This window comes from Impatiens glandulifera, chromosome 4 (genome assembly GCF_907164915.1).
Source record: "Impatiens glandulifera chromosome 4, dImpGla2.1, whole genome shotgun sequence".
Taxonomy (NCBI): domain Eukaryota; kingdom Viridiplantae; phylum Streptophyta; class Magnoliopsida; order Ericales; family Balsaminaceae; genus Impatiens; species Impatiens glandulifera.
This window is the reverse complement of record NC_061865.1, coordinates 10,526,885-10,544,904: the sequence shown is the minus strand read 5'-3', so window position 1 is coordinate 10,544,904 and position 18,020 is coordinate 10,526,885. Positions and strand designations below refer to the sequence as shown.

Below are 18,020 nucleotides of genomic sequence, written 5' to 3'. Positions count from 1 at the left end.
ACACCTATGATGCAAGGAATAATAGACTTACATTATGATATCTTTTTCTTCCTCATTCTTATTTTGGTTTTCGTATCACAGAGCAACAATTAAAATTATCTTTAGTCGAGGGTTGATAAGTAACGCCGAAAAATGTCATGTCAAATGAAAATGGACAATCTACGTATATATGGTCAAAATAGTGAAAATTCATACAAATAATGAGAAGATAAATGTAAAAGTTCTCCATATGCCATATGAAAGATTAAATATAAAAACTCCTTATTAAAAAAATGAAAAATAACTCAATATCCAATTATTCTGTCTTCTTTGATACTAAGAAGATGCCATATGAAAGATTAAATATAAAAACTCCTTATTAAAAAAATGAAAAATAACTCAATATCCAATTATTCTGTCTTCTTTGATGCTAAGAAGTGGACAGACACGAACTCGAGAAAAGATCGTCAACATAAAAAACCGATCCGACTAAATAGAATGTCGGACTGAACAAATAACACCAACTTAAATCTGAGTGATGGAAAGAGAAACAATGCACCCTCTCATGCTAAAAAATTAATCAAAGGGATTAAAAAAGATTGACCTTTCAACTTTTTTTTAAAGTTTATATATTTTTTTTAAAGAATTGAGATTGTAAAAGTTATTTAGATTGATTTTACACGTAATTCCTATATATATATATATATATATTTATATTGATTATCATTTATAATAAAATAAATTTCTTAAATAAACATAGTAGATTCTACAAAATCAAATGTCAATATTTTTATTTTCACTTAAAATTTCAATAATCTTAAGAACTCCAATGAAGTAATGAAGGTTTTTTGCTACACATCTAAGTTCTCTAATTACTTGATTTTGTTTGAACTCTTGCATCACAACTTATACAAGTGATTTACATTATTTATTTAAAAATACACATATTTTATTTTATTAAATATAACTAAAGATATTATCTAATCAATCATGCAAAAAGTCTTCAATTAATAATTTTTTTTATAAAAAATAATAAAAAAATTGGATCAACTGAATATTTGTACTATATCTACGGGAAACTAGCAGTCGCCCAAATTAGATGGGCCAAATTGTAGTCAAAGATCATTAATGTGATGGGTTTTAATTTTCTCTATTTTCTATCTCATAAAATAAATGTCTTTATAATTATATAGGAAGAACATGCTACCTAGGCATGTTTGGTTAATCAATCAAATATATTTGATATTATTTATCTAATTCATATAGTCCGGAATAAATTGAGGTAGACTTAGACTATCCACAGTAGAGTGTCAAATAAGGTATCAAATGAGTGTTAAAATAATATCAAATGGTGCAGCAGAGTATCAAAATTAAGTGTTAAAATATGGGTATCAAATTTTGATACGGAACCAAATTTGATGTGGCCCAATCACAGCGTGCCAAGTGGCAGCGTTGGTGGTTACTTTTTTGTTTTTGTTTTCTTTTTTAAATAAACTTTTGCATAATAATTGATCCAAAAAAATATATATATATCATTATTTTTTATTTTTCGAGATCTATAAATAGAGACTTGGTTTGTGTCATTTGGACACCAAAAAATTTCTAAAATTTTCCACCATATTATCATCCTTGTTTGTATCACCTTTCTTCATATCATCATATGGATATTCCCCAAGACCCTTTCAATCTCGAAGAGATTCAACAACAATGGGAGTTGGAAGAATCTTTACTCAAAAGGCAAAAAGAATTTCTCGAAGAGCTTCAAAGGCGAAACAATCGTTTTAAAATTTTATTTTAAAACTCTCGATTAGAGTTTTAAAAACACTACTTAACAAATTACCAATGTTTAGAGTGTTTGTTTTCTTCTTCGTTTTAAATAATATTTGTATGTTTGATTTACCAAGTGATAAATAATATTGTTTATGGTTAAAAAAAATAAAATTATGTATAAATGATGTGCAAGTGAGAGAAAGTGAAAAAGTAATTTTGATACCTTGAATAACACTCTGCTGTAGGATATGCTAAAAAGTGGTTATTAGAGTATTAAATGAAAAAATTTGATACCCTACTGTGGATAGTCTTAAGCCACTCCAAATATTTATTTTTTTTAACTATAAAATTCACTATTTACGTATGAATTTCTAAAAAAAAATAAAAAAAAATACCCATCTCATTTCTAATTTTTGGATGTGTCCCATTAATTTTTTTTAATAATAAATGATATTAAAAATATGGAGAAAAAAATTGGATAAAAATTATTTTGGTTGTAAATTTTCAACTTTTTTTTTTATATTTGATTCTAATTTATTATTCTTATTTCTTATAAACTATCCAACTTATTCCTTAAATGATGATCATATACATTTTGATTTTATTTATTTCCTAGTTTATAATCTGGTAAATATAAAAAAAATCTTATATATTATATAGTTGAATTTTAATATATGAAATTATATTACTCATCAAGGTTATCTAGTGGTAAGAGATGGTTTAAGAAATAAAAAAATCACAGGTTCAAGGATTCAATTAACCTAACCTAGTGGTAAAAGATGGTTTAAGAAATAAAAAAGTGACAGGTTCAAGGGTTCAATTAACCCAACCTAGTGGTGAGAGATCGTTTAAGAAATCAAAAAGTCACGGGTTCAAGGGTTGAATTCCATATAGTAGGGTGTTATTCCCGACTTGTTTCTATATATATATTATAAGCGAAATCAAACAAACCTTATAGAATGAAGACTTTTTTTAGAATAGTGAGAATATAAAGAAAGAATAGACGATTGAATGTGAAAGGAAATGAGTCTCCATCCCACAATTTCCATTCCCTTGTCCCAATATATTTATAATTTGCTTACTTGCCATAAATAAATAAATAAATAAAAAGAAAGAAAGATCTGATTTTTGTTTATTATCATCTTTCTTTTTCTTGAGAGAGAGAAGAGAGAGATGGGTAATTGTCAGGCTGTGGATGCAGCAGCAATGGTGATACAGCATCCGAATGGGAGAATAGATAGAATGTATTGGACGATGAGTGCTAGTGAAGTTATGAAGATGAACCCGGGTTATTACGTATCTCTCATCATTCCTTTGCTTTCCAATGACCAACAACAACAACAACAACAACAAGAAGAAGAGATTATTAGGTTTACCAGAGTTCATCTTCTCCGGCCAACCGATACCCTTCTTCTTGGCCGGGCTTATCGACTCATTCCATCTCAAGGTAATTAATATTACATCTTCAATCATGGGAGGGATTATTTGAAAAAAAATTATTATATTTGTTTTTAGTAAGATAGATAGCTAGCATAACTCATTCATTTAATTAAGATTGATTTTGACAGAGGTTAAGAAGGTTGTGCGGGCAAAGAAGCAAGCAGATGAAATGAAGAAGAAGAATAAGAAGCTGCAGGAATCTGTTGAATCGCAGAGAGAGAAATCCATTAATGAATCAAACAATAGACCGGCAGCCTCTTCTAACGCCGCCGCCGCCGCCGCCGTGAGAAGGTTAAGATCATGGCGGCCTTCTTTGCAAACCATATCTGAATCCACCACCACATCTTCAACACCAAGTAGCTAGCTAGTACAATATTTTGGATCATAATAAAAAGTTGTCCAAAACTTAATTCATCCAGTTTTTGAGAATTGAGCCACCACTTTTATCAATAAAAAAAACTTGTATTCATATAAAAGAATGTTTATTTATAAATTATATATATATATATATATATATATATAATATATATATATATATATTAATGAAGTTTTTTCAAATAAATGTTTTTTTTAGCATGTTGATGTTGTTAATTTGCGGGTTAACTCATCACAGAACTAAGAAAAAATGTGCATATCATATTTTCTATTTTACAAGCTTATAAAATTTGAATTATATTCTTCATATAAGTATTAATATTACTTTAAATAATGGGATTAATAATGACCCATTAGAACGACATGTAGTGTAGTATTAAAAATATAGTTGCAATATTTTTTAATATGATTCATCCTAATTCTTTTTTAATAGATTATATGATTGAAGAATCATACTCGCATCAGGCTTATAATTAAGATATTATTATTATAACGTTTTTTTTTTTAGATAATCAATTCTTATCATTTTTAATATATATAAATTATTTTAAAAATATATAAAATATATTTTCATGTGATAAAAATTTCTAAAAAAATGCATAAAAATAAATAAAACAATAAAAAAACTTACATCAAACAAACTATTGAAACCTGCTAACTTAATTTATAGAATAAAGTCTAAAATAAACAATTATAAATTTTTAGTGCTTTTTAATATTATTATTATTATAATCATCATAAAGTCAAAACTAAAATTTTGCACTTATAAAAATTGTACTACAAAACTAAACTTCTGCATAATAAAAATTGTACTACAAAACCAAACTTTTGCCTCAAAAGAAAAATCAAAGGCTTCCACAAAACAAAAACCAAATGAAATTTTTGGTAATTAAATACTGTTCAAAAATTGATGGCAATTTCCTTCTCCGTCATTTCAAACACATGGTCTCTAGCATCTGTAAGTGCAGTCTGAATGGGACAATCATAATAATAAACTTGAGTTACTTCGCACCAAAAAGAGAACAAAAAAAACGTAAAAACCAACTTTGTTCATACCTTCCCGAGTTTCGTGAGCAAGTTGCTAGCAAGATTTAACGACGTAAGTCTAACCTCTTCGTTAGCCTTAAGTGCTTGTGAAATTGAGAATGCTCCCTCATCCTATGTTAATTTAAATAAAAAAATCATATGAAACATGAGAAACTAATGTTATTATTATCCAAGAACAAACAAAGCATTCGAGATTCAAAGTTCAAACCCTGATTTCATTGAACGCTAGATCGAGAGAGGTCAAAACTTCATTAACAACTTTCAAACTCCGAGCAAGCAACATTGCACCCTGTAAAATATGTCATCACCTCAAAGCCGAAAAATGATAAAAAAAAAGATAGTTCACTCAGTCATTTCTTCGCAAACCTCATCTCGAAGTCCATTAGCCCGTAAATCCAGAGTTGATATAGTCGAATTGTATTTCAAAGAATCAGCAATGTACTCGGCACCCTTTACTCCAATCTGCCACGAGAAAAGAAAAAAAAGTTAAGGATTCATTCCAATAAGTATTAATGACTTCAATCCTTTTTTCTTTTGTGCATTACCTGACACCAACCAAGACTAAGAACCTTTACATTTCCATGAAACTTCAGAACGTCTGCAAAAGCTTTGGCTCCTTCTGGTCCGATGGGATTATATCCAAATTCTAACTGACAGAAACGGGTAAAGGGAGGAGGAGGTAAAGCCAGTTTGTCCGAGTACATATATATACACAAAGCTCGTATTACTTACATTGGTGATAACATTATTATCCTTCAAAACTTGAGCAATAGCGATGGCTCCTCTCGTATGAATATTATTGCCACCCTGCACAATATCGATGTTAAATGATGGAGATGTTCAAATCTTTATGAAGAGCAGTGTTTGTACTCACCAGGTCTAAGTTTGTAACTGACCGGTTCTCCTTTAGAGCTTCTGCCATTTTCTCAGCTCCCTAAAACAAAATTATGTTCCAGAATAAACAAAACTTGGAGAAAAAAATCATATAAAGGTACTCGCAAGACATAACTTTACGTTTGGAATCAGATTTTTCTTGGGTTAGATTTCTTAGATTCGGAAATGGTACTTTCTCATCTAGATCTGGATCGTAGAAAGTACTGTATCTCAACATATATATGCTCCTCAAAATTGAGTGAATCACAAATCTAGCCACTATTTCATTTGCTAAATGAAATTGTGATCTCACCGTCAACAACTTTTTATTTATCAAACGAGAAAATTTGTTTCTGAAAATAAATTGGCAGATTCTCAATGGGATAGAGCTACAACTACAATTTTTACTAAAAAGAATGTAGTTTTCAAACGGGCATCAATAAACTGAATAGGGTATATATATATGATGGAGAACAAGAAACAAAACACAATCAAATAATTGGGGAAAATTTTCTCAAGAGGAGAACAATACCTCATCTCCAATATCATTCATGTAGAGATTCAAAAGTAACAAGCTCTTACTTCTCTTAACATAATCTGCAACGCGATGAGCACCTTTCACACTGATTGAATTGTTTCCAATGTCCAGATGCTGTATTCTCCCTAAAAATGAAGTTAGTTTGTCCACATTAGGCTGAGTTTGGGGAAATGAAAAATAGAGCCTTGCTTTAAAACCTACTTCAAAGAAACGTTCCTCAAAGCAACTAAAACCCAACCTTTTCGTTCAAATAAGCCAGACATCAGAATTCGAACACCTTCATCTCCTATGGAATTCCCATTCAAATTGAGCACCTAAACATAATGATGATAATTTTATTTTAAGGCATGTATAATGTCTCTCTGACACAAATTCATGCTTGCAACTTGAGATCTAATCTAGAGGAAAGTTGAATTTCAAAAAGAAGGTTGCAACTTATGGTCCTATAAATAGGTGGAGCGTCATATCAAGAAATGGGCTGCTATTTAATCAGTAAAAGGCGGATCAGACCTTCTACTAAAATCAACCAATCATAAAATAAATCTATCAAACTCATCAAGACTCAACGCCTCTATTTCACCCCTTGTGTTGATTGGGCAAATCTGAGAAATTGACTTGTACAACATTCCACCGCCTTGACCCTCCACTTCAATCAAGTGGGAATCGAACCTGATACCTCAAATCTTAGTTAAATATTCTTATAATTTGAGCTACCTTGGGTGGGTACCTTTCTTATCTTTTATGTTTCCTTCATCTATTTGGCTTGTTTTAGCTATAAATATGTTGAAAGTCTTTTTGCTTTTTTGGTTGAAATACTTAACCGAATGAACTTGCCAAAGAGCTTCTTCATTTATTAACACAAGGCTCTTGCCTTTCCAATATTTTTAAAAATAAACCTATCAATACCATTTTTTTTGCATTAGCTTTATATCTATATATGTTTCATATCTCATAGTAAGGTCATTTGACACAACAAAAAATACTTTCTTCAATCCAAAATAAACATCATATATTTTAAAGAAATTGGGCATTGGGCAATCTCTTATGATATTAGTTTTAGGTTAAGTAGTATAAATGGTTGTGTCCTTTCATTAGTAGATATACTAAAAATTAGTTGAAGTCAGAATTTCCCTTCTATGTCAAATTTCGCTCCAAAAAGAGTCTGTAACTGCCTATCTTAACATGGTTCCTTCGTTTCTCACTTCTTTCTATTACAAGCTAAATCACATTTTTCATCCATGCATACAAAAAAAAAAACATCAAACAAGAACTTACCCTCAATGTTTTGTTTCCCTCCAGCCCTTTTGCCAGTGCAGAAGCCCCCAGAGGACCACCATAATTGCCACTAAACGAAAATAAGAAGCAATGAATTCATGAAAAAAAATGTTAATAACAATATAATTTTTTTGGAACACTCTATGGATAAAGAAACAACTGAAATACAGCTAATTGTTAAGGTAAGAAAGAATTTTTCAACTTTATAGTATCATGAGGTCTTACGTCAGAGACAAAGATTGCAGTGTATTGTTTTCCAGAAGAGCTGCAGCAATACTTTGGAACCCCTACTTTCAATTTTCAAATGTATATATAAAAGAAAACGAATTATAATTCATCATAAACCATTTGAGAAAAAGGCTAAAAGATTATAGATTCAGCAGCATACAGAAAAATCAATTATATTGTTGTTAAGTTCCAGAATAAGTAAGGTTGAATTGATCTTCAACATGTCAGAAATAGCCTTGGCTCCCTGAAATAGAGTCAGCCCAAACAAGCCACATGATTACGAAATTATTTGAACATATGCTAAAGGTAACTATGAAAGCTTACCTCATCTCCTATGTCTGTGCTATTCAGTTGAAGCATTTGAATCCCACTATTATTCTTTAGTATCTCAGATAAACACTGAAAACAAGAAATATGCAAGTTTTACAATATCAAAAACCAGTCTGCTAAATAAAATTGAAGCCTAAAAAGATCTTAAAAAATTTAAACTGACCTTAGCACCTTCATCTCCAAAGGGATTTCCAGATAAGTTAAGAGTCTTTAACGCAATGTTTGACTGAAGAACACCATCAAATGCTTTAATACCATCTGCCGTTATCCCATTAGCAGTGAAATTGACTTCCTCAGCTGTCTGCAAAGTGGAAGATACACCAAAAGTTCTTAAAATTTTTCTATATACACTTCTTAATCTATATGATTGGAAGCTAACTAGTGTTTAATCAAGAGTAAATTGAATCATATCAAGATCAACCTCCATAAGAACTTAATCTCATTTTCAGTAAATTTGTTTTTGTTTCTCGATCTACATCTAGAAACATAAATAAAGTTTGGTTTTCATAAAAATGGAAAGAAACAAAACCTGATTATAGGCTAAGCTCTCAGCAAGAAAAAACAATCCTTCATCTCCAAAGTTACGACCTGTCAAAACATTCCCATATAATAAGTTTCTACAATTACAACATCCTAACATGAAGTTATATTACCTGACATATCAACACTTGTAAATACCCTAATCTCTTTAGAAAACTCATTCAGTTTCAGCTTAGATTCCCTTTCAATCTTCGCCCCAAAACCCGATAACAAATTTGTCCCAGGAGCAATTGACCACTTCATTCCTTTACCAGAAGGCTTATCTTCTAATGATGAAGTCTTCACTGGCTTTGGAAGGAGGAGTTTCTCCATCAATTTCCATAAAACTGTCAACTAAAGAAATAACTTAGTTCCAGTTCAGGATCATAATCCTCTTAACAATGAAATGGGTATTAAGTTATTAACTATTAATCAAGACAAACAATAAGCACTACTACCAAAAGTGGCTACAACAAAGGCGCCAGCAGGAATAATGAAAGAAGCAATATCCTTAACAGGAACAGAGGATAAGGGTCCTTGAGTTTGCGACTGTCTGTAAACCTTCCGCTTGGGTCCGGCAGAATCTGATCTCACTTGAAAGATTTTCAACATGGGAATCTTTCTATTAACAAAATGTGGGTCTTTAACAAGAAATGGAAGATTAGGTGGACAAATAGATGTACGGGAAATGGGTATTCCAGGTCGGAGTAAAACCTGCGCAGTGAATGAAGTTAGATTATAATTTCATACTGAGATGATAACAGGGAATGAAATAGAAGAAGGGATTTGTTTACATTAGTATTAGAGCAGAAGGAGAGCGCTGAAGAGGTGCCCATAAGAGGGTTTTTGCGTTGTATACCAATGAGATATTTAGTAGAATTTCTTGGTTTCAATGGATTGGATTAGTTACAGAGAAGAAGAAGATAGATAGAACATTCGAGCGGCGATTTCGGAGTTTTGAGAAGATTCTATTTTGCAGACGCATAGATTCAAACATTGAAAAGATTGGACCTTTTTTTTAATTAATTAATTATTTCAGTAAATGTTAACCAATTTGTTTGAATATATAGTAAATTATTAAAAAATTGTTTGGTATTGATTAGGGTTGAAAAAATTACTAATTGAATTATTGTAAAATACTGAAATTATGAATTTATTAGGTATACTCAAAAGAAAAAAAAATGGTAAAGAACTTTATGATAAAATCAACTCATTATTAACAAATCATTTATAATAAATTTATTGCACATATTTAAATCTATAACTCTAAAAATATTTTTTTGATTGGGTTATTAGAGAATGAAAAAATATAATCAGTGATTATTTTGAGAATGTGAAAATTATTATTATTTTTTTTATAAAAAAAAGTTAAAGAATGTTGATATATATAAATAAAATATATAATAATAATTTAAAATATAAAGAATTTTAGTAATGAATTAATTTAATTGATTTTATAGATGATAAAAACTAAAAAGATGGAGTGATGTTTTTTTTTTTTTTTAATTATTTGAATAACCCAAAATCAAATCATGCCTAACTTTTAATAAATTTATTTTCTTCTTTAAATAGATTTGTTGTTAATTTTAATTCTATTGGAAAGTTGTTATAGGATAGTTTTGATTAAACTCATTAAAGTGTTTAGAAAATATAAGTTAAATAAAAAAAAATTAAATTATAAATAGTTTGTGCAAGGCTTTGTTATATATATATATATATATATATATATATATATATATATATATATATATATATATATATATATATATATATTTTAGTATTTATATAATAAAATACATTATTATTAATTTTATTATTTAATTTATTAATTGAAATAATAAAATAATTTATTTTATTTTAAAAATTAGCTCTCAAATAACCAATTTTTTAAAATAATTCAAACATTTACTATCTAGTGTTAGAGACACTTATAAGGTGGTTCAAAAACTGAAAAATAGATAAATAAATTGATTTTAGTTGAACTATTTTTCTACCGATTAAATAAATTAATAATAATTTAATTATATATTTATATTTTATCGTTTATAATTTATATTAGTTATTTTGTAAATATTAAATATATTATAATATTTAATAATTTATATATTTTTTATAATTTATATTAGATATTTTATAAATATTAAATATATTATAATATTTAATAATCTATATGTAATAACATAATATAATATAATATGAATAAGAAGACGAAATAAAACAAGTTTTGAAAAAAATATAAAAAATTTCACTTAGTTTTTCTTTTAATTTAACTTAAGTCTTCATTTAATTATTTTTTTTTTAATATAAATGTGGACTCTTTCAATTAATGAATTTTATTTAATAATTCAGGTTAACCAGCTAGTCCCTGTAAAATAAGTAAAATCCATACCAATATCAGTTGGTGAACCAATTTATAAAATAAATAACAAAATCGAATTTAACCAACCAAAACAACCATAAACAAATCTTGTATTACTAACATTCCAGTATCGAACAAGATAATCCAATAGAAGATGTTTATTCTCTAACTTATTTTTTAAAAATACATTTTATTATCATGACTTTTAATAAAAACTAGAGAGTCAAGTAAATAAATAAAATCATAAAAACAAAACATCCAGTGAAAGACCTACAAAATTGTGAGTTCCAAAACCATATATATATATATATATATATATATATATATATATATATATATATATATATAATAAAATGCATACTCATATGTATTTAATTTCTTTCTCCACTCATTAAAATTGCACAAAAATAGTAACTAAATTCCTACATTTCTAATTTCAAATAAACAAACTATTACCCTTCTATTTTTAGAGAGCAAATGAGCTAAAATAAGGTTTCCAAGTTTGCATGCATGTCTCCTTAATTTTCTCTCATTCACAAGATTGTATCTCCCAATCAAATAGCAAACTCAAGCCCCAATAAGGCAACCAAAAGGAAACAAACTCTTCCTTGTTCCCCATCACCTTTTGGCCAACAACAACATGGCTCTCTTCCCTTTACTCCTAATCCTCCTACAATGTCTATCAACAACACTATTCCTAGTCCCCTCGGTCGAATCCAATCTAAGCGTCGATTATTACAACAAGACATGCCCTAAATTCCACGAAATAGTCACCCGCATAATCTCCGAGAGGCAAATCGCCACCCCCACAACAGCCGCCGCTATCCTCCGTTTGTACTTCCACGATTGCATGGTCCGAGGCTGCGACGCCTCCCTCTTGATCGCCTCCAACGACTTCAACAAAGCCGAACGCGACCACGACATCAACGCCTCCCTCTCGGGAGATGGCTTCGACGTAGTTATCCGCGCGAAAACCTCCCTCGAGCTCGAGTGCCCCGGGGTCGTATCATGCTCGGACATACTCTCAGTCGCCACTCGAGACCTAATCACAATGGTCGGAGGGCCCTTCTACGAGGTTAATCTAGGCCGTAAGGACGGCCTAGTCTCCCTAGCCTCCGAGGTTGAGGCGTCAGTCGCAAGGGCAAACACCTCGTTGCCCCGGCTCGTAACAATGTTTGGGTCCAAAGGGCTAACAATCCAAGAACTAGTTGCCCTATCCGGGGCCCACACAATCGGTTTCTCCCATTGCGACCAATTCGCCTACAGGATCTTCAACTTTAGCGCCACATCCCAAACGGACCCCGCGTACAACAAGAGGTATGGGGACGGGCTCCGCCAGCTCTGCGCAGATTACATCAAGGACCCGACAATGGCGGCCTTCAACGACGTGATAACGCCCGGGAAGTTCGACAACATGTACTACGTCAACTTGCTTAATGGGTTAGGGCTACTAGAATCAGACCAAGCCTTGTTGAACGATCCTAAGACCCGAAAGTTCGTGGAGTTGTACGCGGCCAATCAAACCGCGTTCTTCAACGATTTCGCGAACGCGATGAAGAAAGTGAGCGTGACCGAGGTTAAGACAGGAAAAGAGGGAGAGATAAGACATAGGTGTGACACATTCAACCAATTGATTGTCACCAAAGGTCTTAATTCATCTAAAGGAGCATAATAAATTAACAAGAGTCAACAAGTTGTAAAGAAGAAGGTCAAAAAGAAAAGGTTGAGGATATTTATTATCCATTGATTGTTGGGAGAAACATATAGAATATGAGCAAAAAGGCATATGATGTAGGCATGTCTTATTGTAAATTTTATTATCAAAATACAGCTATGCCTTTTATTATGAAGCCAACCAAATATAGTAATCAACAATGGCTGAAACTACATATTTATAAACTTTCTTCTATTATTACACCATTTAAGCTTAAATGGATCAAAATATTCAACCATCCCGAATTTGGCAATGGTATCAGACATGAGTATAACTACAAAGACAAAAAAAAAATCATGTAGAACAAAACATAGCACAAAGCCGAGGGTAGAAGACTTATCTTTTTTTCTAGCAAGGCCTATGCTTTTCCATTTTGAGGTGAAGATTATACCATCTTTTCTTCTTTGGTCTATCCCTCGTCTTAGTAGGTTCTGTGTCTTTGTCTTCAATCTCGACCTCATTGGATTCGCTCCTACTCTTGGTTTTACTGCAGCTCCTTTTCAGTGGTGGAACGACTTTATATGAAGCATGTATATCATTCCAATTATTAAGAAGCTCATCAATCTGCACAATTACAGACAAACATCATTGAAAAAAATGTTCTTCATTTATCCTCTACTCATAAAAGAAAGCGTCGAAAACAAGAAAGAAATTATCTATTTGTCCCTAAAGTTTAAAAATGGAAGAGTTAATACAATAACTGTAAAACAAGAACAGGATATTTAACTTACTGCCTGCATTTCATTTGCATATCTGCTCGTCATCTCTGTGAACCGTTGCAGGACCTGTTAGCAATATCACCAACTATTTATTACAAACCAGCCTAGAGACCAAGAATTTGTAGAAGAAGATATGTAGATGTTGCCAGATTCAACACTATTTCATTCATAACTCTAAATAATACATAGAGCTTGTTTGATGTTTGATTATTTAGGATTTTTGGGAAAAAAATTTGTTTGATGAAAAAGTAGGTTATTTGGGTTTTTATTTAGTTGAATTACTATAATGTCTTTTTTGTTTCAAAATTTAAATTTCATAAAAATAAAAGTAAGAGTATTTTAGTTGATGAATTGAGTGTAGTTGATGAATTGAGTGAATGTTTGGTTGAAAAGAAAAAAGATGTGATATGTAAGTTTTTGTAAAAATTCCGAAAAACCTAACATCAAATGAGCTCATACTCTATTATTTATAAGCTACGAACTCTACTAATCACTATTAATTGTCATAGTAACCTTATCCTACTATTACAGATATACTATCAAATAAGTAAAATGAAAATAATCATATTAGTTGAGTGACAAAGGTCAAAGGCGGGAGCATCCAACCTCTTTGTATTCAGTTTCAAACTTCGAAAGCTCTGCCCTTTTCTCTAAGATTTGGGATTCTACATCTCTAAGATTCTCTTTTGCTTCTTTACACGATTCAGCACAAAGGGCTTCAATCGTGTAGCTCGCACTCTTAAAAAAATTATCACCTGATGAAAATAGTATACGGGAATTTATTAACAGGTTCATCCACAAAAATTGATTGAGAACTTGAAAAAAAAAATTAAAAATTACCATAAACAGCAAAAACATGGTTCCCGGCTTTTAATTCAGTTATCTCACATGGTTGGAATCCATCTAACTTCTTGAAGAAGGCTTTATCTGGATCATTTGTAGCTTCCATCTGAAATCAGCATTATATATAACAAAAGAACATTTATAAGAAAAAAAAAGTTGCTTTTCCATTAATAGATTAATATAGAAAGAGCTCAACTCACAGAGGTAGCTGCATAGTCCAACCTATAAACAGGGAAACCAAGAAAATACATCCCTGCTGAAGTCACCTTTCCATTTTTTGCACTATCTTCCTGCATAAGTTCCAATAAAAAAGATCAATTTACAGAAGAAGAAAATCTAGCATTTGCTTTACTTGACTGCTATCAGTTCAATCTATGTTGAGATAGCTGATCGGAAAAAAAATTCTCATATAGAGACAAAATAGCACAATTTTGAAAGAGAAGTATATACCTGTAGTGCAAGGCTCAATCCTCCATTTTCGTCCACATCAAAGTATAATAGCTACAAAGAATAAAAAGATTCTTGTAAGAAAATTTTTAATGCATTAATCCGATGATGCATAAAGATCGAATGGCCAAAATTTTAGAACATGCCAAGATCCATATATACTGTAAATTGACTTTCCTCCAGGTCAGGATATACTTTTAGGAAAGAAGAAAAAATTTAGAATATCTTAAAGAGAATGCTGATGGTGGAGGGACAAGTGAAAAAATGTGTTAAGCTAGCTGGGTAATTAGTTTCAATTTTTAAAACCTATAACAAGAAAATGTTTGAATGACTCCTATAATATTGGAAAAAGGTTTGATCTGCAACCCGATAATCGTTTAGTTACGAACAGGAAAAGGCGTAGAACCATAGCACTCACAGTTGCATGTTCAATATCGGTCTCTACATTGAAATTGTATGACCAAAAATAATTGTATATAGTGATAAAATTTCTCCTATGAATGCAAATGCTTGTGAGGTGTAGTTGTGTACATAATTTGGAAGGATTGCAGTTTATTTCATTTTTTAGCCTGAAACTCGAGAGAGACTCCCTTAAACATACCTTAAACTTGCTTTTATCAGAATTCAAGTATTGTACACTTCATGAATGACAGGTACATACCTTAAACTTGCTTTTATCAGAAGATTTGACATGGCATACAAACCCTGAACTTGCTTCTTCCTCTGTTATGCTGACAGAATAAAAGTGAGCACACTGTTTCTCAACCTGTTAAAAGAGGCATGAAAGTCTAAGCATCTTGAACCAAAAGTCATACCAAATGGAAAAACATAAAATAATATTAATTTACCTTTTTAACCAAAGGATTGCCCAGATCAAGAGGGAAAATCTCGGCCTTGCCATTTAACGCTTCCTCTAGCACAGCAGCAGATATAGTGGTTTTGATAGGAACGCCAAGTTTACTTTACAAAAATAGACAATAGAGTAAGCTAGTAGATACTCTTATTCAACAACTAAAAATATAAGCATAAAATGATGAGAATGCTGTTGCAATATGTACTAACCTAAAAAGTGCTGCAAACACGGTGTTTACAGTACCCAAACTCGAAAGATCAAGCTCCAATTCTTGGCTCCCTGATTCAACAGCCTGATAATATCATAATATTTTCCATTAACAAAGTATAATATGACTAAAAATTATTAAATAAGAAAAAACCCTCTATGAAACACATATCAAGAAAAAAAAATTCAATTTCAAATTTGTGGCATGAAAATAGTGTCAGTAAGACTTAGGTGGGTTGTTCACTTGTTTGATATCAACTTTTTTCATGTTGATCATGATCCTGAAAAATCTATATTTGTTAGTTTGCACAAAATCACAATGTTATAGCAGGATCATGATCCAAACCACAATCTGATCATGATCTAGAAAAAGTAAAATAAAATCTTTATACCAAATGAAACAAAAAATTACACTATAATTTGGATTATGATCTAAAAAAAATTGTGTAGGAAATAAAGCAACAAAGTTCACGCTAATTTTTTTTTTTTTTCTAATAACTAAGCTTTTAGTGGAACTACCGAATTCACCTTCTTCAATCCAAACATCTTACCTCAAAACCAGCCTCGTCATACTGGCGACGCTTTTCTGGATCAGACAAAATATTGTTTGAAAATGTAACCTCATTAAACTTATCAGCTGCTTCTGTATCATTTGCATTTTTATCCGGATGATACCTAATATAACATGAAGAAGATGCTTATCAACATTTACATCTTCCAGACTCCAGTAAAGGGTTGCATTTACTTTAATTGTTGTTAACACTACTAGCAAGCTCAAAACATAAGTAGACAACAAAAAACTCAACTTCGCCATTTTCCATCTTTATCTCTTAGAACACAAATGAGATCTACTTGTCATCAAAATTTATCATCATAAAAAGACCAACATAAATCAAGAAAAAAAATTCAAACTATCCGATTATAAACCATAAATCTGACTAAAAATAAGACCGGTATCTCATACACTAATCAATCATTCTACATAATGTTCAACAGTTCCAATCAACATGAATTCGTAAAGAAGAATCAGCCTTCACTATAAACCGATTATGAACAACAGCTACAAATAAGGGTATAAAATACAGACACTAAGCCTAGGTGATCAACCAAAGTAAGAAAATCTGGGCTTGAAATAAGAAATGGATAAATTAATGTCAAACTGTTCAAAATCCAAATTTACAAATAAAAAAATTGACAATTCCTAAAGGATAATCATCCACAATAAGGAACTATATAATTCAAAATCAACCAACTGCTGCATACACAAAGAAACAAGTTTCTGTAATCATTATTTGATGCTGCACTTTGATTGTTGCCTAAAAACTTTTTAGTGATTTCCCTTCTTGTCATCTAGTCAATAACTCTGATCTAAGTACACATTTCAATCTATTTCACCAATTTACCAGAACAAGAAGCTAGAGATAGGTTCAAGAACAGCTAGTGCTGTCACTCTACTATCAGCTGTTTCTCTATCTCTATCGCTATCAGTTCAAATCCGCAGAGGCAACAAGGAAAGTCCTCAACATACGGGTAAATACAACTCAAATACAAAAACTAGTCGTTGCAAGCTTACAAAAACCATTATAAATTCATAAACAATACAGAAACGTACTTGAGAGCCATTTTGCGGTAAGCGGTTTTGATTTCCTGATCAGTAGCATTCCTGGAGATACCAAGAACTTCATAGGGATCTCGGCGAGTCGGTTTCGTCGAATCTTGTTTATCTGATTTTGAACGATGAATAGGCATCTTCTTGGTTCAAATTCACAAATCTGAATACCTTGAAAATGGAAAGAACAGTGAAAAGGTCGTCAATTGAAGCGAATCTAACAAACCCGTCTGAAGAACCATCCAATAGTTGTTAATTTGGATCAAAATCGATAGTCTTGAAAAACCCTTAATAGATATAGAGAGAGACTGATTTGTGTTGAAAAAAATTCAAATTTATTTTTTCAACACTATTATATTTTATAAAAATAAAATAACTTATATAGTAATTTACAAACCATGAACTAGGGTTTGGACAAATATTATTTTAATAAAATAACTTATTTTTTATTATTTTTATTTTGATAATAAATATTGTTTTATGGGTACTTATCATTTTCAATTAAAATTGTCCCGATTTTTGAATAGTCGTAAATAAGGTAGCAATTTGAAACTGTTTTGTGGTAACTAAATTGAATTGTCTTGTTTGGAACAAATCGAGACTGAGACATAATAATATTTATGTACTCATATAAAAGCCGACAATTTAATGTTTTATAAGAAATTTTAAAATTTTATTTTGAATTTTCATTTAATTAATTTACACTCTCATTATTTTTCATCAGTTTAATATGATTAATTTAAGAAAATTAAAAATTAATAGAACTGATTTAAGTGGAGACTAGTTAGTATTAAAGCATTAATAACTCATGTCTTATAATTGTGAGTTCGAATATTCACACATCATGCAGTAAAAAAACCTGATTTAAATACTTTCTAAGAGTAAAAAAAAAGTT

General features: G+C 30.8%; 4 protein-coding genes across 5 annotated transcripts; 2 read left to right on the top strand and 2 right to left on the bottom strand.

Annotated features, from left to right (window-relative positions):
• The first annotated feature begins 2,874 nt into the window (after positions 1–2,874).
• Positions 2,875–3,662, top strand: LOC124937086. Its single transcript, XM_047477598.1, has 2 exons — positions 2,875–3,196; positions 3,318–3,662. The coding sequence occupies exons 1-2, from the start codon at positions 2,923–2,925 to the stop codon at positions 3,551–3,553; spliced, it is 510 nt and encodes a 169-aa protein (XP_047333554.1). The 5' UTR covers positions 2,875–2,922; the 3' UTR covers positions 3,554–3,662.
• Positions 3,663–4,310: 648 nt separating this feature from the next.
• Positions 4,311–9,341, bottom strand: LOC124933903 (NLR family CARD domain-containing protein 3-like). Of its 2 annotated transcripts, XM_047474344.1 has the most exons (18): positions 9,169–9,341; positions 8,833–9,088; positions 8,509–8,721; positions 8,385–8,443; positions 8,019–8,156; positions 7,850–7,924; positions 7,686–7,769; positions 7,523–7,584; positions 7,298–7,367; positions 6,261–6,336; positions 6,017–6,147; positions 5,486–5,545; positions 5,344–5,418; positions 5,157–5,261; positions 4,978–5,073; positions 4,820–4,900; positions 4,621–4,722; positions 4,311–4,533 (listed from the first exon to the last, which is right to left on the bottom strand). In XM_047474344.1, exons 1-18 carry the CDS (start codon positions 9,208–9,210, stop codon positions 4,465–4,467), a joined length of 1,794 nt encoding a protein of 597 aa, XP_047330300.1. In that variant the 5' UTR covers positions 9,211–9,341; the 3' UTR covers positions 4,311–4,464. The 2 variants fall into 2 exon arrangements, with proteins under 2 accessions (XP_047330300.1, XP_047330301.1); XM_047474345.1 differs by lacking the exon at positions 9,169–9,341 and having other exon boundaries at positions 8,509–8,728; positions 8,833–8,968.
• Positions 9,342–11,176: 1,835 nt separating this feature from the next.
• Positions 11,177–12,594, top strand: LOC124936228 (peroxidase 41-like). Its single transcript, XM_047476710.1, has one exon. The coding sequence runs from the start codon at positions 11,374–11,376 to the stop codon at positions 12,403–12,405; it is 1,032 nt and encodes a 343-aa protein (XP_047332666.1). The 5' UTR covers positions 11,177–11,373; the 3' UTR covers positions 12,406–12,594.
• Positions 12,595–12,608: 14 nt separating this feature from the next.
• LOC124936226 (chaperone protein dnaJ 16-like) lies at positions 12,609–17,453 on the bottom strand. The gene is made up of 11 exons (XM_047476709.1): positions 17,129–17,453; positions 16,068–16,191; positions 15,519–15,601; positions 15,305–15,416; positions 15,118–15,222; positions 14,460–14,510; positions 14,210–14,299; positions 14,007–14,115; positions 13,773–13,921; positions 13,179–13,232; positions 12,609–13,011 (listed from the first exon to the last, which is right to left on the bottom strand). Exons 1-11 carry the CDS (start codon positions 17,263–17,265, stop codon positions 12,796–12,798), a joined length of 1,230 nt encoding a protein of 409 aa, XP_047332665.1. The 5' UTR covers positions 17,266–17,453; the 3' UTR covers positions 12,609–12,795.
• Between the last annotated feature and the right edge of the window lie 567 nt (positions 17,454–18,020).